This window comes from Anoplolepis gracilipes, chromosome 12, assembly GCF_047496725.1.
Source record: "Anoplolepis gracilipes chromosome 12, ASM4749672v1, whole genome shotgun sequence".
NCBI classification, from domain to species: domain Eukaryota; kingdom Metazoa; phylum Arthropoda; class Insecta; order Hymenoptera; family Formicidae; genus Anoplolepis; species Anoplolepis gracilipes.
The window spans coordinates 2,570,277-2,595,561 of NC_132981.1; the positions used below are offsets into that span (position 1 = coordinate 2,570,277).

Genomic DNA, 25,285 nt, shown 5'->3' on the forward strand with positions numbered 1-25,285 from the left:
CACGGACATGAACCATCGGTCGTTTTACCGATCGTGGCATCGAAAAATGGACCTGGCCATATAGTTCCGTCCGTTCTAAAACAGATCTAGTTGACGCTAGCGGACTGCAGTGTCAAATTTCTCCATGGTAGGTAGATAGATAATCATTTTTTGCATAGCACGGAGGTTTCTCTCTGCATCTGCATAACGAGATATCATGTCGAATAAACATTTATTTCTTAAATCTGGATTTCCACGAGCACCTCTCGGTCTGGGAATCGGACGTTACGTCTGTCAATTGCAGAGAGTAACTTTAAAATTCTGCAAAGCCCATGGCACAAGCAGGGGAATGAGGTAATTTTTGTCTAACCTATATTTATATTTTTGTGGATACTTTTTGTCACACAATTGTAGTAAAGATTTTATTAATTAAACCAGTATGTAATTTTGTGCGCAGAGGTTTTATAGAGCACGATTTAATTCAATATGCAAGAGATAATCCAGGAGTCGTTGTGTATGCTAAACCAAGAAGACACAGGCATCCAGTTATAGTCGCAGAATATTGTATGTATCTAAGAGTAAAAAATAAATACTTATTTTATTATTATTGTTACCATTTTGAATCAATCAAGAAATTCAAATGGCTATTTTATTAATATTTTGATATTTTATTATTATTATTTAATTCAGCATATGATACTGATATAGTATATATTTTGTCTAGTAAATGGCGGTAGGCATTGGATGAGCGTTGCTAATTATAGTCGAGATGATATTATAAAGTGGATGGAGCTGTTGCGTACACAGATTCACAACAGTTCTTCGATAAGATTGCGTAAGCTGTGGCATACAGATTTTCCATCAATCCAAGGCCCATGGACTCCATTTACTTTTAGAGATCCAAAGTTAAACTTGGCAAAGTTTCCTGATGTAATTAACTGCTTTATTCATACTAAGATTTTTGGATTAAAAATATAACAATATATAACACATGTTAAGAAAACCATGTTATTAAGGAATATTCTGATACATGTATGTATATATATATATTTTCATTTATTTTCTTTTGTAGAAGGAACTTGGTGCAGCTGTTAAATATCATCCGACAGCAACAGAACAACTTATTAAATTATTCGAAGCTCAAAAGTTGGCTGATGAAAACAGGACAGACGATTCTGTAGCAATTCAACAAGATACTGAACATGTTCAAAGAACATAATTTCTAATAATTTCTAATAGTTTTCTCCATTTTCAATATTCATAATGTACATATAGCATACAAAATATAGTACAGAGAAGATAGAATTGTATATTTTATAAATATATAACCAGTATACACATAACAGAAGAAATACTTTAGCAGTTTTATTTATTACCAAATATATATTGTACATTTTATATACATATAAATGAATTTTTTGTATTATTATAAAAAGATATAAAAATCTTGTTAGATTTTCATCTCGATTTTATATTATTTTATATTAATATATTTATATTAATTACTTTTTAAACAAAACAATGAAATATGAGTGTGTTTCCTGGTTATAACATAGTTTTTTCTTCCATTGCAAAAAAGTAATTATCGTCTTTTCTTTCTCTCTCTCTCTCTCTCTCTCTCCACTATTCTTTAGCTTCATCCATGACAAAATATGGAAATTATAAAGTGTCACTGTATCTCTCTCACTTTCATCCAAATAACCCGGCGACAAGATTTACAGAACAATTCTTGGAAGATAAACAAGTCCGTGTTCCTCGATTATAAGATAACTGTTGATTTTGTCTTATAACTGGTAAACATTGTAACACAAATTTTTATTATGAATTTTAACTCTGCAAAATATATCCATAAAACATTTAAAATTAAACAATTTAAGACAAACAATTTAAGACAATACACAATTATCTTCATTTAATTTCTTCTTTTGAGCATAATATTTAAATTGTGTATTTTGATTTGAAGGATTTCTGTAATTTTGGAAATTATTTGATGTTTGAGAAAAGCCTTCACGCGTTATTTTCTGTAAAAGAAAAAATATATAAATATTTTGTATGATGCTATAGATTCATATTTCATTATTAAACGTTAATTAATACATGCATACTGGTTGGAGTTTTTATGTTTTTAATTAGTATCTTTTAGGTATTTATGTATGTTAGGTACATCAAAAATTACCGTTGGTTTGGTCCCTTTTACATATGAATCATTATATTCTGTAATAATTGTTATATGACTTAATCATAAATTTATTATATTCAGAAATTATTTGTTATATTAATATAAATAATATTATGAAATACGCACGTGTATTCTTAGGCAAATATGTTGATCGACTTGTGACATTATCGGAATGCAAACTTGGACCCGGTTTATGTGCATCTAGCATTACGAAATCAAATGTATCATTGTTGAAAGTGGAATTTGCAGCATCACAAGATACTGTCGGAATATCCGGAAAACTAGTCTAAAAATGTTTTTTCTTGATTAGAACACACATCTTCATTACATTTGCCTTTATTAATATTTAATAATTAATACAAATTGCAGAAATATATTATATGAAAATCTAATTCATAAATTACTCGAAAATAAATACCATTTTATTCATTGGATCCATACTCTTAGCTTCAGAATTTGCTTGATTATTCCTTTTGACATTACTCTACAACAAAATTATTTTTATAATTTTCAATGATTTTTAAACTTTTATTTTATATTCATGAAATTTTATTTCCTAAAAAAATATTTTATTTTTGTCTATATTTTTATTTAGAAATAATTTCAATACTTCAATACTAAAATAATCTGTATTCTTTCTGAAATTTTTGCTTTTTTTTTATTATAATACAATCTATATAAAAAGAATACACACATATATGTATCATTAGGAATATATGAATATTATATAAAAATAGAACATACAATTACATTTTATAAGTATGACAATTTTTATTATAACTAATCATACATAAACACAATAATATATACACCTTTCATAGTTAGATTTAAATGTCTATATACCATACTATGTGTTAGATGTTACATTTGATATAAATGTAGAATTAATTATATAGATATATCTTGTATAAGTGTATAGAAGAAAATACAAATAACATTGTCATGTACTGTTAATTTTTTTTTCACGTTTTATTAACATTTTTTTTCTTATTTACCTTTGAAACATTAGTTGGTTGTGTTAGATTCACGTTTGCTTGTCCCATTGGATTAAATAAATTATTTATCTACAACATTAAAGAATAAATAATATGTAAAATACATAAGATATATATATATATATATATATATATATATATATATATATAATATACATAAACATTTTAATAATAAAGTTATATAAGAGATATTTTTACTATTTTCAAACAAATGTATTATTTTATTTCTTGAATTTTGAAAACTTTAATTGTATACATACTATTGTATACATAGAATTGTATACATAGAATCTTTTAATTAATTATCATTATAATTACCTTATTATCAGTTGGTTTAGGTTTCAAACCTTTGCAACATTGGGTAAAATGATTTATTTCATTGCATTTTGTACACTTTGATCCATAAGCAGGACACTTTCCTAGTGGATGTTGAGTATTACATCTCCAACATTTTTTCTTTGGATCATTATTGGGCAGCTTCTGTGGAAAAGGACTTGGATTCTGGACAGATTCTTTAGCAACTTCTTTAGTGCTTTCTTTAGTGACTTCTTTCATCTTTTCCGTATTGATACTGTAATCATTATAAATCACTACCAGTTTCTGTAAATCTAAATTTTTTGTTTCAAAAAATTTTTTACGAAGTATTTTGTCTTGAGTGATAAGAATAATTTTATCTCGTATAATACTATCTGTCATGTCATTGAAATTGCAAGTCTTGGCTTTTTCCTATAAACAGAAATTTCAATATCAAACACAAAATACATAACACACAAAAAAATGTATACAGCAATTATGACATACTCTTAAAATATTTATATATTGCTCAATGGTTTCAGTTTGTTTTTTGTCTCTTATAAAGAATTGATATCGCTCGACCACCTCATTTTTTGGTGGATTAAAGAATTCTTCCAGTTTTGCAATCAATATATCCATGTCATCTTTATCTTGTGGATTATCAAAAGACATAGTTTGTATCGCATCAATACCAATTTTTCCAATCCGATTTTTTAGAAGATTTGCACGGAATTCATTGGGTTTATCGATATATCCAGTTACTTTCATAAATATGATGAAATCTTCCTTCCAACTGTGCCAATTACTGGCCATGTCATTAGTTTTTGTTAAAGGATCCGGAGCACGTGCAAATGCTTCCATGATGAATGTCAACCTTACTAAAAAGATCAATTTTTTAAAAAATTATTCTTTATTTTATTTTCTAATATACAATGCAAATAAATATAAATAATCTGTATTATGCTATTGTATTTTAATATATGTATATAGAATGTAAATTATATGTTCTGAAGGCATAACATTGAATTTTAATAATGAAATAATATTATTTTTTTATATATACCTTTGAAGCACAAAAAGAAAATAAAGAATACACAATAAAATTAATTAAGAAAGTAAAGTTTGTACATCAAACTTCTAAAAGTATACTTTTCAAATGAAAGTACAAATATGTGGATATATATTATCTCTATTAAGATAAGATTAGTCATTTTTTGATAAAAAAAAAAGAATGAGACCTTGAAAACAATCAATATCTAAGTTATATATATTAATAGAGTAGATTATATGTCTTTTCTATTTAATATTATTTTAAATAAATTAAATTTTTTAATTTATTTAAATTTTTTAATAAACATTTAAAAATTATTAATATTAGTTAATATATTTTAATAATTTTTGTATTAATATATTTTAATAATTTTATCAATATATTATTATTAAAAACTTTAATAACATAAAAATTAATTTTTATATAACAACTTATATCTATAGATCATAAAAATAGCATATATGCGTATACTTAATACGTAGTATCCTGCAATTTATTTTTCTTATTTATATATAAAAAAAATAATAACAAATAGATAAAAATAAATTAAAGCAGGGACTTGCAAAAGAAATTGATAGACTTTCAATATGCGCGATATAAAATAATTTGCAAATTTCATCCGCCATATCCGGTTTCGAACGACGCGTTCGATATTTAATGCAATTCACGACAATTATATTTTGCGTTATTAATAATCTAATTTTTACATATTACGACTGTGCTGATTTTTTACATTAAACAAATAAAGCTATGGATAACGCACTTACCTGTTTGTTAAACGTAAACAAAGTTTTTAAAATATATTCTTTATACGCTTTTTCGATGCACTTTAGGCGCGACAACTTCTTTGTTCACCATCCATTCACGTTCGTCATCGACTGCATACGTAACCGTTTATGCGATAGGTAGTACAAAAATAGTGATCTCGACGGCAAATTCTGCTTATGATGCGTATATACAGCGGGTATTCCCCAAAGGATATATATATATATATATATATATATACTAAAGCATATATATATATATACTTATATATGTATGTACATATAACTTGTAAATATATACGAAAGATGTGTCCGATAAGTCAAGGCGTTCCATTCGCTCACGTGTCAAACGTCACAGCCACTCGTGTCGGCCGGCGTCTGGGGGTAACTAGCAATGATCGACCAATCAGAGACTCCTATTTTGAATCGACACCGACGGTCAAATTTTTTCAACACGTAGTCTCGGCAGTCGATGTCCCATCTATGTATTCTATAGATCTATGGTACGTGCAATTTCTGTGACGCTGGCGACACGATCGGAACGAATCGGAACGATAGTCCCGTACGTGTCGTACTCGTTGGTGGTTTACGTTCGCGTTTCGCGTAGGGTTTTAGAGCAACGCGAGCAACGTGATCGTCGACGTGATGACGTCAGATCTCGAAGCATAGGCCGAGAGTACGCGAGTTTGAAGCCGAGGCAGGGCGTGAAAAGCCGTGTGCGCGTTCCTCCTTCCGTCATATCGGAAACGTGAAAATAGTATGTGCAAATAACGGCGTGAGCCCGTGTCCGTCCGTCCGTCCGCTCGTTCGTTCGTTATCCGAGGGGGATAAAAAAATTATGTACGGTGCTTATGTTTTAACGTGATACGTGTGTGAGACGGTGAGAGAATTAGAAGAAGTAGTATACCATGTTCCGCTGCATTCCGATTTTTAAAGGGTGTAACAGGCAGGTCGAATACGTCGACAAACGTCACTGCTCTCTGCCGTGCGTCCCCGACGACATCCTGCGTTACTCCAGGAGTCTGGAGGAGCTCCTGCTGGACGCCAATCACATCCGCGATCTGCCAAAAGTAAGCAAAATCTCGATAACACAACAATGATACATTATAATATTCCGAAGAATTTTTTTTTTTTTTTTTTTTTTTTAATCTCGTGTCAAAATATATACATATATTTGTCCACGGTTTTCAGAATTTCTTTCGACTCCAGAGGCTACGGAAGCTTGGCCTGAGCGACAATGAAATACACCGTTTGCCGCCAGACATCCAGAATTTCGAGAATCTCGTGGAATTGGACGTGTCCAGGAATGGTGAGAAAGATATATATTCATGTAATTGTATGAGCTTTTAAACCGCTAGGTACGATTTATACAACGGCTTCGTTCGCACGCGAGATAACTGTATCGGTGCCGTGGACGCCGTCTAGGAATTCAAACAATTAATCGTAATTAATCTCATTAGGAAACGGTCTTGTTGATTTCTCACACCCGGCATCGCCGCCTCCCCCACCCCCTCTATCGTCCTTTATTATCGTGTTGCGTTGCTCTCGAGGATTCGATTTATTTGTAACGTGCGAAGAAGAAAGGCGTCGTGTAATAACAAAAGGGCGACGGCAGAAAGGCCGGATTAAACGCCTTAATTAAATGCCCATTCAAAGTGTAATGAACTCTACGAGGGTGAAGCGCTCGTCATTTTCGAAAAAAAAAAAAAAAAAGAAAAAAAAAATATCCCTCGCTCTCGGCGAAGTAGTCGAAGATATGGGCGACCATTAGCTAACGAGATGCATGCATAACGGTGTATTTTCCTTCGCCTGTGCCTCTGGTTCTGGTCGCGAGCGCGTCACCGACATCACCGCATCGCATCGCCATTCGGGCCGAGTCGACTCGAGCCGAGTTTAACCGAGTCGAGGCCGCCCCGCCTGTCACTGGCGCCTATCATAAATATTTCTCTCCGCCTGGAGCGGTGTGGTTTTTCCTTTCCTCGCGTCCTACCTGTTGCGAGTAGTATCTCAATTGTCAAAAACCGCGGATTTGTCTTTGAAAAAATGTGCAATTATTTTTTATTAACAATAAGAAAAAGTCGAGGAATTATCGTGGAATTTGATTGGGAGAAATTTCAAAAAGAATTACCTCTCTGATAATTTTGCTTTTATATTCAAAGTGTTTACTTATTGAAAAAATAAATCTCGGGGAATTATCATTGGAATTTTATTATTGGAATTCGAGACATTTTTTTGTAAAATTCTCTCTAGTAATTTTGCTTGTACATTCAGAACGTTTAAAAAATGTTGAAAATCTGAATTCGAATTTTGTTTATATTTGGAAAAATCAGGGAATTGTCACAAAATATTATAGTGGAACTCGAGAAATATTTTATAAACTTTTTCTGGTAATTTTGTTCTTCCATTCAGAATATCTACTTCTTAAAAAAAAAAAAAAAAAAAAAAAAAAAACAAAACTTGAGCTTCTCCAAGATTTCTTTTATATTTATATTTTCTTGGAAAAATTGCGGAATTAAAATTTTACTAGGATTCGAGAAATTAAGAAAAATTCTTTCTCGTAATGTTTTGCTCTTACATTCAGAATATCTATTCTTTGAAAAAAAACATAAAAAATTTGAAGTTCTTAAGAATTTCTTTTATATCTGAAAAATCGGGAAATTACTATGAAATTTTATTGAAACTCAAGAAATAAAAAAAATTCTTTCTATTAATTTTGCTTTTATATTCAAAATATTTGCTATTTGGAAAAATATGAAAAACTTGGTTCTCTTAGGGATTCTTTTATATCCGGAAATATCAGGAAATTATGGAATTTTATTGAAATTCTCGATAAATTTTTAAAAAATTCTGTGATAATTTTACTCTTATATTGCAATCTCCGTCAAGGTGTGTGAATTGTGTAAAATATATATATTATAAATATATACATTATATCTGTTTTTACGAAAAGTATTCCCAGTTCTCTTTTCAGTACATTTATTCAAATGTACTGAATATTTAGAACTTGTAAAGTGACTCCTTTATTTTTCCTTCATGTGAGTGAAAGGAATTAGAAAATATTAAAAAAAAATGTTTTAAAGTTATATCTACAAATTCTCTTAATTCTTCTTACTTGGAATTTTGATAAAATACATGTTAAAAAAACCAGAGAACTGTCAAGGCATTTTTTTTCAAATTTTGAACAGACATCCTGAAAAAGAATTAAATGGGACAAATAGGTCGGAATGGGGGGTGAAGGAATTCGAGATTTTTTGCAAACACATATCTAAAATTTTTGAGTCAGGAATGAATGTGAATAGAAATGTTTTGTTAAAGAAAGAATGGGGTGAAGAGAGAGAGAGAGAGAGAGAGAGAGAGAGAGAGAGAGAGAAAAGTTGAAGGAACGTTCACAATCGTAATATCAAGAAATTAAAATGTATTTATTATTACACTTTACTAGTGTATTTCCAGTTTTTTTTCTTCTTTTTAAAGTTTATTAAAATTTTATGTCAATTGTAAGTAGAAAACATGTCCTCCCCATTTCGTACAATGGCTGGCTTCGGAATCGCAGGATTGAAAGTACATGTATACTCACGGGGTATTTATAGGAAATACACGTTATATACGAGTGTAAAACTCGGCGAATTCTAAAGAAAGATTTTCATATTAGATTAGTTCTGTCGATGATTGGTTGACCGAGAAAACACAACACACTTTATTGACAAGCACGGTCGAGCACGCATGTTACGTGTAATCCTTACATTACTCAAAATATGTTGCACCAAATACCGGCATATTTTCATTTTTTATCGAAGGATATAGCGAACAAGAGAAAAAACTAAAACCAATACACGGTTATATTTTTAGGTTTTAGCCCGCAGCTGAAAGTTTAAAGTGAAAAATTTGCACACACACACTCATAGAGACCTATATTTATTAAAAACTGCATTACGTTTGCAATATTTTACAATTACAACATCACAAGGGTGATATTTGCGAGATTTCACGTCACACATTTGATCTTAAAATCTGAATTAAATTAAATTTTAATTAATTTAAATTAATTATATTAAAATAAATTGTAAATTTTCAAACGAAATAAACGCGCAAGAAAAAATCATTTCGAAATATGTATTAAAATAAAATTATTTCGAAATATGCATACAAAGGAGAGAATTACACATCGAGATGTGTTTTTATGAACCACTTCTGTATCATAGAAATCTGCATATCTTCTATAATAACATTCTAATGATAATTATACCGCTATACACGTGCAATTATCACAACTATAGTATTCTTATTGTAACGCATTGTTTCTCTTTATAATAGCTCGCGATGCCGCGAATTGCGCGATCACTTCTCGTGGCCGCTATCGACAAAGCATATATATATATATATATGTATACACACATATATATATATATATATATATATATATTTACGATCTATTATGCGTTTGAAATATGTGTTACGTATTTGTTTCCGTTTACAACAATGTATCCTCGCGCATACGATGACACTGAGTCATCAGCGCGAGGGATTGCTCGTGAAAAGATGCATAATCGCGCGACGAGAAAACTTCATCCATCGCTCGAATGCGTAAAAGATGAATAGATTGCGTAACCGCAACAGGTTTTCTCAAATCGAGGAGGGAAGGCTGATCGAGATAACGACTGCCTATATAGCTTATCGCGTACTTCTAATTTCCCCTCGGCTTCGTGCTCCTATCCGTGGTCTATTAAAAGTTTCCTTACACCTATCATTTTATTTTTATTGTAATTATATTTATTATAAATTTGTGTTTATATTTTATATTATTATTAGATATTTTATTAGATTTTTTTTACATTAGATATTTTATACTTTATAGTATCTTATATATATATATATATATATATATATATATATTTGGTTTGTTTATATTACATTTTATATTATTAGATATTTTTGATTTTATAGTGTATTATATATTTTTTTGTTTTTATATTATATTTATATTTATTTTTTAAATATTACATTTATATCTGATTGCGAAAATTGGTAATCTCAAGATTGTTTATAAAGAGATACTTTGCAGATTTGAAATTTAAATAATCTCTCTGGTGTAAATAGAGAAAAGATTTATATGCATGTATGAGAGATTTATGTTTCTCTTTTATTATTGTACGATCATGACCGGAAATTGTACGACCGTTTTCGGGTTTAGGACTGCAGATTAAATGGAATTCGCGTAAATGGATGCAGCTTTAATCAGAATTGCACGCGGGTTCTCCGTCGTGTGTTTTTACGTCCATTCTCTCTCTCTCTCTCGGCTCGTGCGTGCAAACACGCAATAGAGTAACGATCTCTCTCCCGTCACCTCCTCCGAGGTAAATTACAAAGGCCGAGGGTGGAACGTTTCGTGCTATTTATAATGTTTATTGCGGTTGCATCAAAAGGGGCCGTCGACTAACCGCGATGCCGTGCGCGGCATCTGAAAATTGACGGTGTGTGCTTGCACGTGAAAAAAAGGACGTAATATGTATGTATGTACACATATATGAGAGAGAGAGAGAGAGAGAGAGAGAGAGAGAGAGAGAGAGAGAGAGAGAGAGAGGAGCTGTCTGGCCTCTGGACCGTCGCTCATCTCCATCCGACCGTAGATTCTTTTTCGTCGACATCCATAGAATCGACCCCTCGTCTCTTTTAGCGTGCAAAATTCAACCCGCCTACAAACTCACCGCCATTCACCGGCATTCTTTCATTTTCGATGTTGCATCTGTTTTGTACGACAATAAAATGTCAAGGGGAGAATCTATATTCTCGTCAATTTTCGCAATTAAAGGTACTTTAATCGTGTTCAATTTAGCAAATGTGTGTTTCATCGCGCGCACTTAACGATCGTTTATTTCCGCTCCGAGTTGCTCGATTAAAACTATGATAATTTATAAGTGCATATACATACGTATATGCAGGATCCCATGATTGATCGCACAACCGGCAAGGTAATAATTCTACGCAAAAGAAGAGAGAATCTAAAGTAAATTTTTTTTTTTTTTTTTTTTTTTTTTTTTTTTTTTTTTTATACAAAGTTCGAGAAAATCGATTTTCAAATGTGAAAAATTGATAACATGTTTTCGCCTTTTTTTTTAATTTAAAGATTTTTATTAACTTTGTATTTTGTCTTCAAATACGTCATACGACAATTAATGTGCAAGTATAAAAATGCAAAACATATTCCATTTAACGAAATATTTTAAAATAATTTAAATTATTACGAGAATTTGTGTATAAAATATCCAGATGAACTTTACTTTTTCAACAGAAAAATACGCACTTTTTATATATTATATCTTAATAGCTACACTATATCGAGATAAATCCGACGTGTAATACAAGATCGTTAAAGGTCACTTAAGCTTGCTTAATGTCATGAATCAAAACTTAATCAAGTTTTGAATTTTCAATGCTAATTTTCTCGAAAGCAAAACTTTGTACGAAAAAATGTTACTCTACATTTTTTCCTGTAGAATCATTATCTTTCCGGTTGTACTACCAGCTAATACCTAACAGACACCTGTATACATATATATACACCTGTATATAAATCTTCCCCATCACGCAGAGTCTAATTTTCCAAGTTCTTACCGAAACGTCATTCCTGCAACGATTTAGAGTGCGTTTGCGTGACAAAAAAAAAAGTCAACGACTGGGAGAGGCGAATTTTTTCCTAAGCGGAATCACGCTTTGTTGTAATTTCCTCTCGTCAGTGTCGCGATGCGTCTGACGCAGGAGTCCGTTCTACTCGAATGTCCGTGAAGCGAGACACGTGGAGTAGCCTTCACAATTTTTTTTTCCCCAGCGATATATTAAATATCATTGACAGAGATATCGGGAAAAAAAAGAGCACAAGTCAGTTGTATAGGCGTGTTTCGAGGATATCCCGCTGCTATACTGCTCTTTCTTTTTCACCCATAGATTTTCAATGAAAATATTGGTATAATTTTAGATCGTCGTTCTCTTATAACGAGTAATTAACACGCATTCCGATATTTATACGATTTTACTCGAGCGATTATCGGAAAAACAGAGTTGAAGTTATAATTGATGATTATCGGATAACGTTTACCTTGTGTCTTATAGATATACCAGACATTCCTGAGAACATCAAGAATTTACAGGCGCTACAGGTGGCGGACTTCAGCAGTAATCCTATTCCAAGGTTAATCAATTATTCTTATCTTTCTTCTATAGCTTAACATCCAAACTTGCACACAGTTCATAAAAAAATATTTGATATTATCTCTTTTTCTCGTTTCATTTTTCTTTTGACAGTTTGTTGGATATTTTTATCAATTAAGAAAAGCGATATAAATTCTCATCTATGTTACATATTGCATTTATCTTGATAGTAACTATTAAGATATATATATAGGTATATATATGGATATTTTATACACAATTTCTACTAGTAACTTAAATGATTTTAAAATGTTTTAGTAAATGGAAAATATGTAGCATTTTTATACTTCATACTAACAGTCATTGTGGAAACATACTTGATATGTAAACATAAAGTCATTAAAAATTTTTAAATACTAAAAAGCGTAAACACGTTATTAATTTTTTCAAATTTTTAAATTAATTTTCTCTTATACAACCTTGTTATATTTTTTAGGCTTCCAGCGGGATTCGTACAGCTAAGGAATTTAACTACACTTGGACTTAATGATATGTCCCTTACAAACTTGCCACCTGATTTTGGAAGGTAATATCGCAGTAAACCTCAAAGCTACCAGTATTCAGGTATTGTTACATAATATTTGTCCGTTATTTCGTTAAATTATCGGAAGTATATATTTTTCTTGTAGTTTGGAGGCATTGACGTCGTTGGAATTGAGGGAGAATTTGCTCAAATCCTTGCCCGAATCACTCTCGCAGCTTTTCAAGCTCCAGCGGCTGGATCTCGGTGATAATGAGATCGAAGAATTGGTGAGTGACTTTATCGCAAAATCACAAATAAAAACGAAAAAGAATGATTACATTTTTAAGCAAAATTTTGTTCTTTAAAGCATAAATTGTGCACTGTTGTCTTTTTATACTCTTTTATTTTTAGTACCTTTATAATAATAATAATAATGATTTGTTCTTAATAAAGTTATAATCCTACGGATAAAGATTTTACCCGTGAGATTATAAGTTTTTTACTTTAAACATCTATAAACTTAAAGGTTTACAAGTTTTATACTATCTATTTATTGTCCTTTTAGGCGATCTGATATTTTTATATCGATCAATTAAGCTCTCTACATCTTCAGATATAATCTTCAGTCATAAACTAATTATAGGAACGAGCCATTTTTATTGTATGTTTTTTTTCCTTCTCCAGCCTGCGCACATAGGAAAATTACCAGCGCTACAAGAATTGTGGCTCGATCATAATCAGTTGCAACACTTGCCGCCTGAAATAGGCGAACTGAAAACGCTCGCGTGTTTAGACGTTTCGGAAAATCGTTTGGAGGATCTTCCCGATGAAATCGGCGGTCTCGAGTCGTTAACGGATTTGCATTTATCGCAGAATGTTATCGAGAAATTGCCCGACGGACTTGGCGAGCTGAAGAAATTAAGCATCCTCAAAGTAGATCAAAATAGACTCTCTACATTAAATTCAAGTATAGGAAGGTAAAGAAAATATACATATTTAAATCTCTATTGCATTAATTTGTTAGAAATGTTAAAGTTCACTTCCACTTCATTTACGTGTTTCAGATGTGAGAATTTGCAAGAACTAATTCTTACAGAGAATTTTCTCTTAGAATTACCAGTATCGATAGGCAAACTTTATAATTTAAATAATTTGAATGTGGACAGAAATAGCCTGCAATTTCTACCGATAGAAATTGGTAAGATATGTTGAAATAAAAGAGAAAACTCTTCTTATTATACAATAATAAATATGCCAAAGCAAATTTTAATTTGTAAGAAAACGATATGCAAATGGATAATTTGCATTTTCTTTAGTCTTTTAATTTTCTAGGAAATTTGAAAAATTTGGGTGTATTGTCTTTAAGAGACAATAAATTACAATATCTTCCATCTGAAGTGGGACAGTGCAGTGCCCTTCACGTTCTGGATGTATCTGGTAACAGGTATATATATATATATAGTTCTCTTATCAGCATCATTATAATTGCTAAATATAAAAAAAAAGATGACATAAAAAAAGATTTTTATATATTATGAAAATTATCTTATAAAATAATTATGTATCTATTTGTGTTACACAGGTTACATTTCTTACCATATTCCTTGATTAACCTGAATCTGAAGGCAGTATGGTTAAGTGAAAATCAAGCGCAACCAATGTTAACGTTCCAAACAGACATTGACGAGGAAACAGGTCAAGAAGTATTAACATGTTTTCTTTTGCCACAATTGGAGTTTCATCCTGATGGTTAGTATATAATAAGATTATTTTATTTTGTTTATTATTTTTTATATATTTCTTTAAAAACCATTTTTACACAAATCCATCTAATCATTTCAAATTTTATTTTTTTGCATGCATAATAATAATTTTATTTTAACTAGAAAATTGCATGAATATAAAGTATAAAGCCAATTCGTTTAAAATAGTGCAAAATAAATAATATTATTTTATATTTTATTTTATTTTTTCTCTTAAAATTTTACTTGAAGGTTTAGTATATAAATGATTATTAGTTCTCACAGATATATGTAGTTAAAAGTAGAAGTCTCTAAATTAAATTAGCAAAATATATTATCAAAAATTAAAGGATGGCAATTATATTAGTGATTGATGAGAAACATATAATTTGATTATTCTGACTTTTATGTATTTATTATAACACTACAACTACAATAATTTTTATTTTATTTTTTTTTTAGATTCAGGTAGACTGGGAATGTTGGTTGGTATGAGAAATGTTCAAGGTAGTGAGATGCGTGAACTGACAAGCAGTGATGATGAAGGCTGGCAAGAAAGAGAAGCATCAAGGACACATTCAGTGAAATTTACTGACGAACCACCAGAAGCTGACAAAGAGGTATATATTTATATTTTTCTTTCTTTTTATATGTTATTTTGTAATACTTTGCTTTATATCTCTTCTTTTTTTATTTATCAATAGACACCATTTGTACGTCAAAATACGCCACATCCAAAAGAGTTGAAAGCTAAAGCACACAAATTATTCAGCAAAGGAAGAAGTGAAAGTCGATCGGAATCTACAGATGAACAGGTAAGTTTCATGATTAATTTTTTCCTTTTCAATAAACTAGTAAATCAAGAAAAATTTAATTTTTTGATTCTGATAATATTTTAATGGATTTTGTTTTGCATTACCTTAAAATAATTAGTTTGAAACTTTTGTCAGGATGTTTCTCAAACATTTGGATTAGATAAAACTGAACCAGAGGTACTGATCAACGCTGTAGATATGCCACAAAGCGTCTCTGAGCAAGAAGAACCTGTGGAAAGTAGTACTGTACAAAGTAATCATAAATTACCAACATCTGGCATTGAATCAGATAGCACGGATGTTCAAATTAATAAAGAGACGGATGATCTTCCCGTTCAATACGCTACAGAAACTCAGTCAGTAAGTAAAATTTAGAAAAATATTTTTAATAATGATTACATGAACATAATATATATATTAATTATTAATTCTCTTTTTTTTTATTTATTTTATTTACTACACACACACACACACACACACACACATATATATATATATTTCCAAGTAATTCTCTACCTTCTATTATTAAATAAATTAAAAATGTTTTATTTCACAGAATGCAAAAGCTGAAAATTCCATCCCAGAATCAAAAGAAAGAGAAGAATGCGAAGAGGAGTCTGAAAACGAAGATGTGCAAAGACATGTCGAATTTAGTATTGCAGAAGACACAAATAACGAAGAGATTTGTGATTCAAATAAGCCCAATAAACTTCAACGTAGAGACACTCCACATCACCTGAAAAATAAGCGTATTCATGCGGCAATTGACAAAGAAAAAGTTGCTTCTATCATAGCGCAGGTTAATATTTAATTTGTTTCTCAATGAGTCAAAAAATTTCACACTTATTTGTAACACGCAAATATTTATTTGCAACATAAAAATATTTACTACTAACCTGTAAAAGATAGGCAATGTTTATATTTGCCATGTTTAATTAATTATATTTTATATGTTTTATAGGCACTTTTAAAAAAATCCGACGAAACTCCTGCATCTTTACCTTCGCAAGTAGAGTCTACAGAAACATTCGACACGCAAAATCAAGGTAAATTTAAGAATTAAGTTGAAAAATAATTATTATTACTAAAGTTTAATTATTTACATACACTTATTTTTCTTGATTAAAATTATTTATTTTAATTATTTATTTATTTTTATTAAAGTTTTAATTAAAATGTAACTATTTATATTTACAATTATTTAAATTTATGTGTGTGTGTGTGTGTACTAAATATGTCGGGCATATATATTATAAGTAACATTTATTTATTCAGTTTTTATCGTTACTATGCTCGTTATCTTATAGTAATCATGCTTACTCTTTTGGAGTAAGTTTTTATCAATATTTTGTTGATAAAATCTTCATTGAAAAGTAATGATAGAAAATTTTAAAAATTTGTTATGCATGAATCATTTTAATTTATCATGTAAAAGAGAAGGGGAAACATGATAAGATATATCTTGTACTCCACCTATCATCTTATCTCTAATCTAGTTATCACTGCGTCTCTTAGTGGTTAGGAAGTATTATAGGACGGTTATAATAAAGAGTATTCACGCGAGAGTATATCCAAAAAAATAATATCCTCTGCGTAAAATAGAAATAAATTTAATATAATGCCTAAAAGATATAAATTGTTTATTAAAAACAAAAGAATTAAAAGAGGTAATAACTAATATTTAATAACTGTATTTGATAACACACACTCACGTAATTAATTAAAATTTGTTACTTTAGATGTGACGTCTGAAATTGAACCAGCATTGGAGATACGGGAAGAGCAGTATGAGATTCATATAGAAAGAACGACAGGCGGACTAGGTCTGTCAATAGCTGGCGGTATTGGATCGACACCTTTCAAAGGCGACGACGAAGGCATTTTTATTTCAAGAGTTACTGAAGGTAAACATTTTTACTTACGAATAAGTAACTTTAACAGAAGCAGTGGAATATGTTTAATGACAAAGTTCATGTTGTCTATTTGTGTATTCAATACATTCATCCTTGCTTTTTTTCTGTTTATTTATATCTCGATTCACAATTATATGTATATTTAATATCTTCTTCACAGTTATAAAAGATCTTTATTGCACATATTGTATGAACATTTCTTATTAGAAATAAAATTATTTTACGCAAAGTACTCGTTCTTTCTTATAAAAAATGATAACTATTTCTTTTATTTTTAGGTGGACCTGCGGATTTGGCCGGTTTGAGAGTAGGTGATAAAGTGATATCTGTAAATGGAGTATCGGTAGTGAATGTAGACCACTATGATGCCGTAGAAGTACTAAAAGCATGTGGACGTGTCCTTATATTGAATATCATAAGAGAAGTTACGAGGATAATTCCACCATATGAGCAGGTATTAAATAACTATATTGTCATCTGATTAATAATATCACATTGATATTTGGTTGATAAATTGATTGTTATTTTAAATATCTATTCTTTTATTATTACATTTTATTAAATACTTATTTTATAAATATAATATTTTATATATATTTTATAAATATTTTATAAATAATATAAAATTAATATTTGTGATAATAGAGTTTGGCTATTCTTTTCCAGGGACCGAGAAAAGATTCCGTGTGCTCTAGTTTAAGCACAAGTAGAGCACCAAGTGCGACGTCTTACGTCTCATCCACAGCGTTATCGCATACATTAGAGAATGGCGACGCATCCGTGGCTCATGAAACCACGAAGGTAACACGTTCGTGTCTAAATATTTTTGATAGTGATAATTTTTGCCGATAACCATACGTACAATTAATGGATTTAAATTTGATACATAGGCGAAAAGAATTCCCGAGCCTATAACTTCTCTGAAAAGCAGTGAACCTATGGTATCCGTTCTTTTTCACACGACATTAATACGAGACCAAAACGGGCTTGGATTTAGTATTGCCGGGGGTGAAGGTTCACCACCATTTAAAGATAATAGTGATGTAAGTGTTTTTGTTACAATAGAATTTTTATTATTCTTCAATATCGTTTTAATTAGCATTGAGATTAATTACTGTATCATTAATCGCTTCTAGGCAATATTTATCTCGAGAATAACGGACGGTGGGGTTGCACAAAAAGATGGCAAATTATTAGTCGGGGATAAAGTAATATCTGTAAGTATGTTTTCATCGAATCTAATATATATATGTTACTAGATGATAAAATATGTAATCTCAATTAAATTGTAGATTAATGGGGTAGATATGAGAGGAGCTAAACATGAACAGGCGGTGGCCTTGCTTACTGGCTTAGAAAGATTTGTTCGATTGGTGGTTGAACGAGAAATACCTGTTTCTCAAGCGAACACCGTCGTAACTCCGTCGGAAAAATCGCCGCGTGTTATAGGTGCGCCGAAACCTTACACAGGTCTGTACAATGCCAACAGTTATATGGCAAACAGACCTGGATACGCCGGATATCGTCGCTCCATGGACGCCGATAAGGCGCTGTCGCCGAGTCCCACTTCGAAAACGCCCCCACCGACGTTACCTGCAAAGTCCGATGTCGTGAATGAAACGCCTAAGATGAACGGCGTAAGCGAGTCGGGGAAAAACGTTTCGCCAACGTCCACCTTCAGCCCGACGATTAATCAAGCGTCGTATCCGCAGCCGGCTCCGAGGCATAGCGTCTCGCAGATGACGTCACCTACGAGTAATACCACCACCGGTTCCGCGACTACGACCTCTAACGTAGAGTCTAGACCGGACGAGACTGCGCAAGAGGAGATACAGGTACCGAAGCCTATCACCAACGAGGAATTTCAGGCTATGATCCCTGCTCATTTCCTCCGACCTCCAACATCCTCGCCTTCACCAGACTCCCATCAGGGTCCCATTGTGACAGTGACGATAAAGCAGCCCGACACGTTGCCTGGGGACGTTAACTTCCCTCCAGCTCCCACTACACTCGGTAAAGTTACTGAGACCATCACAAAGAGTACACTCACCGAGACCGTCGTAACTAGGGTGACTGACAACCAGTTGGTGCAACCGCTTATTATCGAGGTATGTGCATGCCTAGCTAGATCAACTGATTGCATGCACTTGTAGGGTAACTGCCAACGTAGTTTCACATTTGTGTAGAAGCTTATCATTTTCATCTTTTTTGTCTCGTTACTTTATACACGTGTCGTGCGCATCTATGTTGTTTTATCAGTTTTGTTTTAAATTTATTTTATACGATCTTTTTTAAACTTAGCACACTGTTTATTTTCATTTTTATTCTTTGCACTTTTTTTTTGCGTTTTTAATACACGCGGATATTTGAGTAATTGTGTCTTATAAATAATTATTACAGAGTGTTTAGAACTATAGAGGCGTTTTAAAACTATAGACTATAGATACAGACTTAATTGACAAAATAATTAAAAAATTAATAATAGACTTTAAAAAAGAAATAACAAGTCTTAATAAATGGAGATAAGACAAATCTGTATTCAGTTTTTAGAGATCTATTTTTTTTTTTATTTGTCAATGATTCTTTATATGATACGTTCTTTTTATGTACAAAGAATTACTGAGTCAATATAAAAAGCAGATCTCTTTGTATGATACATACCATAGATTATCTGATTTGGATAAGTCAATAATAATAAATATTTCAAAGTCAACTTGGGAGTGACATTATTGAAATTTTTATGGATTAGTTTTGTTTATATATACAACATTAGTACTCCGAATAATTGTAATATTTCCAGGCAAGCGTGAATTCATCATTTATTTATATTATTTTGTTTTTTATGCTTGTTATTATTTTAAAATAGTGTCATCTATGTTTATTTTAATCTAAAAATGATAGACATTCACTTTATATATGAACCATTAAATAATAATAGCGAGATCGACGGCTTGAATGGTTATCAAAGACTGTGAAAAATTTCTAGAATCCTTGAACGCGTGTGAAAAATCACGCTAAAGCTTGTATTGAAATGAACGATTAACATATCACATTAATAGCGTTTCTATTCCAAGGTCATCTAATTTAACATTCTGAATTTTCGAAATATCAATTAATCTGAAGAACCATCGACTTATATTAACTAAAAAATATTTCAAAAAACTATTACGAATTTATATTGATGAAGATTTTTGTTTTATTTACACACAATTTTAAGTTTGTATCTACAGTTCTGAAATATATATCATGTTGAACGCGCACACATTCGAAACAGGTTCAATGATAAAATAATCATTAATAACTTATTTTTTATAGTTGTTAAATATTGTAATAATCTTATTAATTTTAATAATTTAAGTAATATTTTTAACATGAAGCTTATTTCCATGCTGTGATGATAATTATGATTCTAAAATTCTAAATGTAAAATAAAGTCAAAATATTAGAAAAAGAAGGTTCAAGAAGATTTAAAAACGGTTGTATAAATATTTTAAAATTATGTAATTGATTTTCTCAATTTTATAATCAATTAAAAACAAAATATTTATATAGTTTTTGAATTTTCTTGAATCTTTTTTCTAACATTTTAAGTTTATTTTATTTTAAGCATGCAAAAACATGCAAGAAAGTGCAAGAAATTAAAGAAAAGAATGGCGCTAATTTTCATTGCTTCTATCATTATCTGTCTTGCAATCTTGTCCAATTCATTTATATGGCCTTTTCTTTTATAAAATTAAATACATAATTGTGATATAATTAAGCAAATATTCATGCAAAAGTGTAATTTAAAAGAATGATTATGAAAGATTTATTGTATCAGAGTCTATAAATTATAGATTACTTTTTTGTCTATTTTTTGTAATTTTTTTTACGCACACGTGGAGTTTGCTCAATTATATTTCCCTTATGTCCAACTTTATATATATTTTTCATAAAATTATTTAAAGAAATATGTTAATGGTGACCTTAGAACCAATTTTGGTAACTAACGATGGACTATAATAAACAGAGAGTTTGCTTATCCTCTGGCATGGAAATAGGTAAGTAGTGTAGATTTGTTTTTCTCTCCCATATCATCGCTCTTAATAAAACGGGATAAGTAGAGAAGCACATCTTTATTACAGTTTTATTTCCATAAACTTTGTATTAAAATCCATAGCTTGGACTACTCTTTCTATAAATTCTATAAACTTTAAAGCTTTTATTTTAATTCAACATATCTTGTAAAATTAAAATTTCGATACTTTAATATATATGGCTAATTTAATAATCACACATTGTTCAGGACGTTATCCTTGTAAAAGAAGGCTCGCTGGGCTTCAGCATCATAGGAGGAACCGATCATTCGTGTACGCCATTCGGTGCAAAAGAACCAGGAATTTTTATATCTCACGTAAGTTTCCCTCACTCTTTTATACGTCTTTCAAATATATTTATTTTACATACACACGTTATAGATATATGTATATATAATGTAATTTTTATATGCATATCTATATTATTTATGTAAATATATTAGGTTGTTCCTGGCGGCATAGCAGCCAAATCGGGTAAATTAAGAATGGGCGATAGGATATTGAAGGTGAATGGTACGGATGTAACGAAGGCTACGCATCAAGAAGCAGTAATGGAACTCTTGAGACCGGGGGATCAGATCGTACTCACTATCCAACATGATCCGCTTCCGGAAAGTTATCAGGTAAATTGTCAGAGCGGGAGCACCTTTTGCAGTGGCACACAATACGCGACATTGTTTTTTTTTAACTAGCTGTTTAGATTAGTGATGCTTATAGAGCTGTATAGGTAAATCTACGGATTAAGTATAACTTTATAGCAATTATATATATATATATATATATATATATATATATATATATATATATATATATCACGAAATTATATTGTGCGTTCTCTCTTCACGTCACTTTTGACAAATTGACTGAATGCAACACGTGATTAGAGTGAAATGCGTGTGATCTTCTTACAATCTCTCTAGATCATTAATCACAATTATTTTGTAAATTAGATATGCACCTTTAAGAAATTGTTTTTTAAGGAAAAAAATTACACTTTGTGTGTATCTTTTTATGCTTATAATTAGAACTATACACAGGCACTTTCTATTTAATAAGTGAATAGCTTTTTGAGAACGTTTTTTTTTTCACGTTTTATTAACACTTTGAAGCAATGCTTGTTAATTGCAAACAAACGGCATTCGCGGTGCTTTATTTCCTCACCTAATGCAACTTTTCTTTATAATTTGCCCCACAAGCTGGTCGAAATAGAGTACATCCCTGTGACAGTAAGTACTCGATGCGTTTGACCCATATAACTTTATGTTCATTTTTATATGCTTAGTCTCACACGAAAAGCCTGCAAATTTCACTACTGATGAATGAATTGCTTTTGCTTATGCTATTATTTACATAGAAACTTATTTTATATTTAAGTGCTTTCTTGTGCTTTGCATCATGTCTAATAATTACACTTAGCATATACTATCAAATGCTAAATCAAAATAAAACGTGATTTTTACTCTATAAAAATTTAATCTGTTTTTGCAATTTTTCAAATGTCAATGTTCACGTCATTTTATTCTTTGATTTCATTTTTTTACAATTTTTAATATTAAAAATTTTTCTACATCTCGTCTATTTAAATTTATAAATGTCGCTAAAGTGCATAAATAAATAAATATCATGATTACAATTAAGCGATTTATCATATCAATAATATATTCCGAAATAATAATAATTATTTATAATTAAATAAAATTAAAAGGATTTATATAGTTTTGTAATAAATAATATCTTTTATTTTTACATTTTATTTTAAATTTGAAATAAAAAGAAATAATAACCTGTTTTTTTATAGTGGATTGATATAATCTGTTTTAGGAATTAGTGATAACAAAAGAAGCAGGTGAAAAACTCGGTATGCACATTAAGGGAGGTCGAAGGGGACAGAAAGGTAATCCTCTCGATCACACCGACGAAGGAGTTTTTATATCAAAAATTAATTCGGGCGGTGCAGCCAAAAGAGACGGACGATTGAAGGCAAGTACATTTTTATATATTTACTTTGTTACTCTTTAATTGACTTTAATATTTTATTTATGCTGAAGCCTATGTATTTTACCATAGGTCGGAATGAGACTGCTGGAAGTCAATGGTACATCGTTATTAGGTGCAACTCATCAAGAGGCTGTCAACATCCTCCGGTGCTCAGGGAATACGATCACATTAATTGTGTGTAAGGGTTACGACAAAAGTGACATTGAACCGATATTAACATTATCCAACATTGAAGACCCTAAGGAGGCTAAAGTGTCTAACGAATCGAAAGATCCAACCGCGGATGGTTCTAAATCGTTGTCGCAAAGTGTATCCAGTTTAGACCGAGACGACGAGGAAGCCGCGATTCTTAGGCAAGAACAAGAAATGAAAGCGGAACTCGTTGCTTGGGAACAGGAAGAACGAGAGCGAGCACTTGTAGAGCAGAGGGAGAAATCTACACCCGAAAAGGTAGGATGATTTCCAGCCAATTATGAGTTTTTAATTTTTGAATAAAAAATATTGTGAGAAATATTTTGCCTCATAATTTATATAAATTAAATTTAAATATAATTATTTAATTCAAATTAAATTTGTAAATATAGAAAAGCTCCACTGCATAGAAAATTTTTTAATTTTATTATAATCTTTGGTAGAAAAGTGTGTAATTTTTAAACAGTTGCTTCAATATATTTCCCGGAAATAAATTTGATTATTATATAATAATTCAATTTCTATTTACAACTATTTGATTTTGACAGGTATTAGATGTTGTACGCGCGGCAGAATCACTAGTAAGCAAATCGAATAGTCCTGTTGACATGGTACCGCCAAAATCACCTGGGGGTACCAAAGATCTCAAAACTACGACGATCGTTATGAGTAAACACACATTAGCACCTCAGAATCCTAATAATGTAAGTAATACAATGCATTAATATATAATTTATTTTTCTTTTTTATTATTCGTCACATATTTTTTATTTTTTAAATTTGAAAATATATGCATGTGTAGCATTTTATATATGTAGAATATAACAAAATATATTTAAAAATTGTTACTCTCCTCCTTTATGAATTGCTCAATTTAAACTCTGTTTCCTTAACGAAAAAGAACTTGTTTTGAAAACTTCTTGCACATTTTTTACTAATTATTTGGGGGAGAGAAAGCTAATAAAATTAATTTAGTAGACAAAGCATCATGATACTCTATTCTGTGTGCATATGAATTAGATATATTTGTAATAATATTTTATTTTATGAAATGTTGCATGCCCTATATTTTGATTTTAATAACTTGTTAATACTTAATAATATTTAGCAATACCATGCATCTTTACCATCAGCATTGCCCTTTTTTTCATTTGCTTTGCATGGCTTTTTTCGCAGCATGAAACTATTATATATTTTATATTTTTTTTTCTTTCAAACTATTTCATCCAATATTGCTAAAATCTAAAGAAAAATATAAATATACGATACATTTATTTGTCATTAAATTAAAATTTTTAAACTTCTTAGAAAGGGTAGAGGGGGGAGTATAAATTAATGTAAAATTTGTACTGTTATAAAAAACGATGATTTACCAGGTCAAGAGTTTTTGATCTGGAGATAAATCAACTGTCAACTAATTTTTTTTTGTACGAGATATCCGATTAATTTTTAATTCCTCCACAAAACACACATCTATATAATTATGTACAATACAACTACATGATGCATGAAATGTGAAGATCTAAAAAGAGAGAGAAGGGAGGGAGAGAAAGAGAGAAAATTTTCTGAAATTTAAAATAGCTATTTTAATAGCATATTATTTTATTTATTTATTATTATT

General features: G+C 30.5%; 3 protein-coding genes across 11 annotated transcripts in view; 2 read left to right on the forward strand and 1 right to left on the reverse strand.

Annotated features, from left to right (window-relative positions):
* Positions 1 to 88: 88 nt before the first annotated feature.
* On the forward strand, positions 89 to 1,338 carry Mrpl43 (mitochondrial ribosomal protein L43). The gene is made up of 4 exons (XM_072903257.1): positions 89 to 333; positions 437 to 543; positions 704 to 909; positions 1,052 to 1,338. The coding sequence occupies exons 1-4, from the start codon at positions 197 to 199 to the stop codon at positions 1,196 to 1,198; spliced, it is 597 nt and encodes a 198-aa protein (XP_072759358.1). The 5' UTR covers positions 89 to 196; the 3' UTR covers positions 1,199 to 1,338.
* Positions 1,339 to 1,496: 158 nt separating this feature from the next.
* Positions 1,497 to 5,425, reverse strand: LOC140671706 (uncharacterized). Of its 2 annotated transcripts, XM_072903254.1 has the most exons (8): positions 5,266 to 5,425; positions 3,955 to 4,325; positions 3,472 to 3,879; positions 3,154 to 3,222; positions 2,577 to 2,642; positions 2,285 to 2,444; positions 2,156 to 2,193; positions 1,497 to 2,000 (listed from the first exon to the last, which is right to left on the reverse strand). In XM_072903254.1, exons 2-8 carry the CDS (start codon positions 4,306 to 4,308, stop codon positions 1,866 to 1,868), a joined length of 1,230 nt encoding a protein of 409 aa, XP_072759355.1. In that variant the 5' UTR covers positions 4,309 to 4,325; positions 5,266 to 5,425; the 3' UTR covers positions 1,497 to 1,865. The 2 variants fall into 2 exon arrangements, with proteins under 2 accessions (XP_072759355.1, XP_072759356.1); XM_072903255.1 differs by lacking the exon at positions 2,156 to 2,193.
* Positions 5,426 to 5,798: 373 nt separating this feature from the next.
* The window catches only part of Scrib (scribble planar cell polarity protein), a 33,298-nt gene continuing 13,811 nt past the window's right edge, over positions 5,799 to 25,285 (forward strand). For 5 of the 8 annotated variants that reach the window (XR_012047783.1, XR_012047784.1, XM_072903230.1 and 2 more), the window contains exons 1-26: positions 5,800 to 6,332; positions 6,454 to 6,571; positions 12,367 to 12,445; positions 12,902 to 12,991; positions 13,095 to 13,215; positions 13,613 to 13,905; positions 13,993 to 14,126; positions 14,261 to 14,372; positions 14,511 to 14,677; positions 15,133 to 15,290; positions 15,375 to 15,485; positions 15,621 to 15,845; positions 16,042 to 16,284; positions 16,447 to 16,531; positions 17,225 to 17,389; positions 17,677 to 17,852; positions 18,065 to 18,199; positions 18,289 to 18,441; positions 18,535 to 18,615; positions 18,691 to 19,506; positions 21,684 to 21,791; positions 21,918 to 22,097; positions 22,671 to 22,700; positions 23,296 to 23,454; positions 23,542 to 23,922; positions 24,213 to 24,368. Coding sequence is in view for 6 of the 8 variants with exons in the window: in XM_072903230.1 (XP_072759331.1) it covers positions 6,171 to 6,332; positions 6,454 to 6,571; positions 12,367 to 12,445; positions 12,902 to 12,991; positions 13,095 to 13,215; positions 13,613 to 13,905; positions 13,993 to 14,126; positions 14,261 to 14,372; positions 14,511 to 14,677; positions 15,133 to 15,290; positions 15,375 to 15,485; positions 15,621 to 15,845; positions 16,042 to 16,284; positions 16,447 to 16,531; positions 17,225 to 17,389; positions 17,677 to 17,852; positions 18,065 to 18,199; positions 18,289 to 18,441; positions 18,535 to 18,615; positions 18,691 to 19,506; positions 21,684 to 21,791; positions 21,918 to 22,097; positions 22,671 to 22,700; positions 23,296 to 23,454; positions 23,542 to 23,922; positions 24,213 to 24,368 (4,638 nt within the window). In the remaining 2 variants the exon portion in view is untranslated. Of the gene's footprint in view, positions 6,333 to 6,453; positions 6,572 to 12,366; positions 12,446 to 12,901; positions 12,992 to 13,094; positions 13,216 to 13,612; positions 13,906 to 13,992; positions 14,127 to 14,260; positions 14,373 to 14,510; positions 14,678 to 15,132; positions 15,291 to 15,374; positions 15,486 to 15,620; positions 15,846 to 16,041; positions 16,285 to 16,446; positions 16,532 to 17,224; positions 17,390 to 17,676; positions 17,853 to 18,064; positions 18,200 to 18,288; positions 18,442 to 18,534; positions 18,616 to 18,690; positions 19,507 to 21,683; positions 21,792 to 21,917; positions 22,098 to 22,670; positions 22,701 to 23,295; positions 23,455 to 23,541; positions 23,923 to 24,212; positions 24,369 to 25,285 lie in introns of all 8 variants that reach the window. The other 3 variants (XM_072903231.1, XM_072903234.1, XM_072903232.1) reach the window with 3 other exon arrangements.

What these genes read in the sequence shown, in the direction of transcription:
- Mrpl43 (XM_072903257.1), top strand. Translation starts at nt 197, where the DNA reads ATGTCGAATAAACATTTATTTCTTAAATCTGGATTTCCACGAGCACCT. An exon ending in GGCACAAGCAGGGGAATGAG is followed by an intron (nt 334 to 436) that starts GTAATTTTTGTC and finishes TTTTGTGCGCAG; the next exon opens with AGGTTTTATAGAGCACGATT. An exon ending in ACTTGGCAAAGTTTCCTGAT is followed by an intron (nt 910 to 1,051) that starts GTAATTAACTGC and finishes TTTCTTTTGTAG; the next exon opens with AAGGAACTTGGTGCAGCTGT.
- LOC140671706 (XM_072903254.1), bottom strand. Translation starts at nt 4,308, where the DNA reads ATGGAAGCATTTGCACGTGCTCCGGATCCTTTAACAAAAACTAATGAC. An exon ending in AACCAACTAATGTTTCAAAG is followed by an intron (nt 2,643 to 3,153) that starts GTAAATAAGAAA and finishes ATTTTGTTGTAG; the next exon opens with AGTAATGTCAAAAGGAATAA. An exon ending in ATATTTGCCTAAGAATACAC is followed by an intron (nt 2,194 to 2,284) that starts GTGCGTATTTCA and finishes CAATTATTACAG; the next exon opens with AATATAATGATTCATATGTA.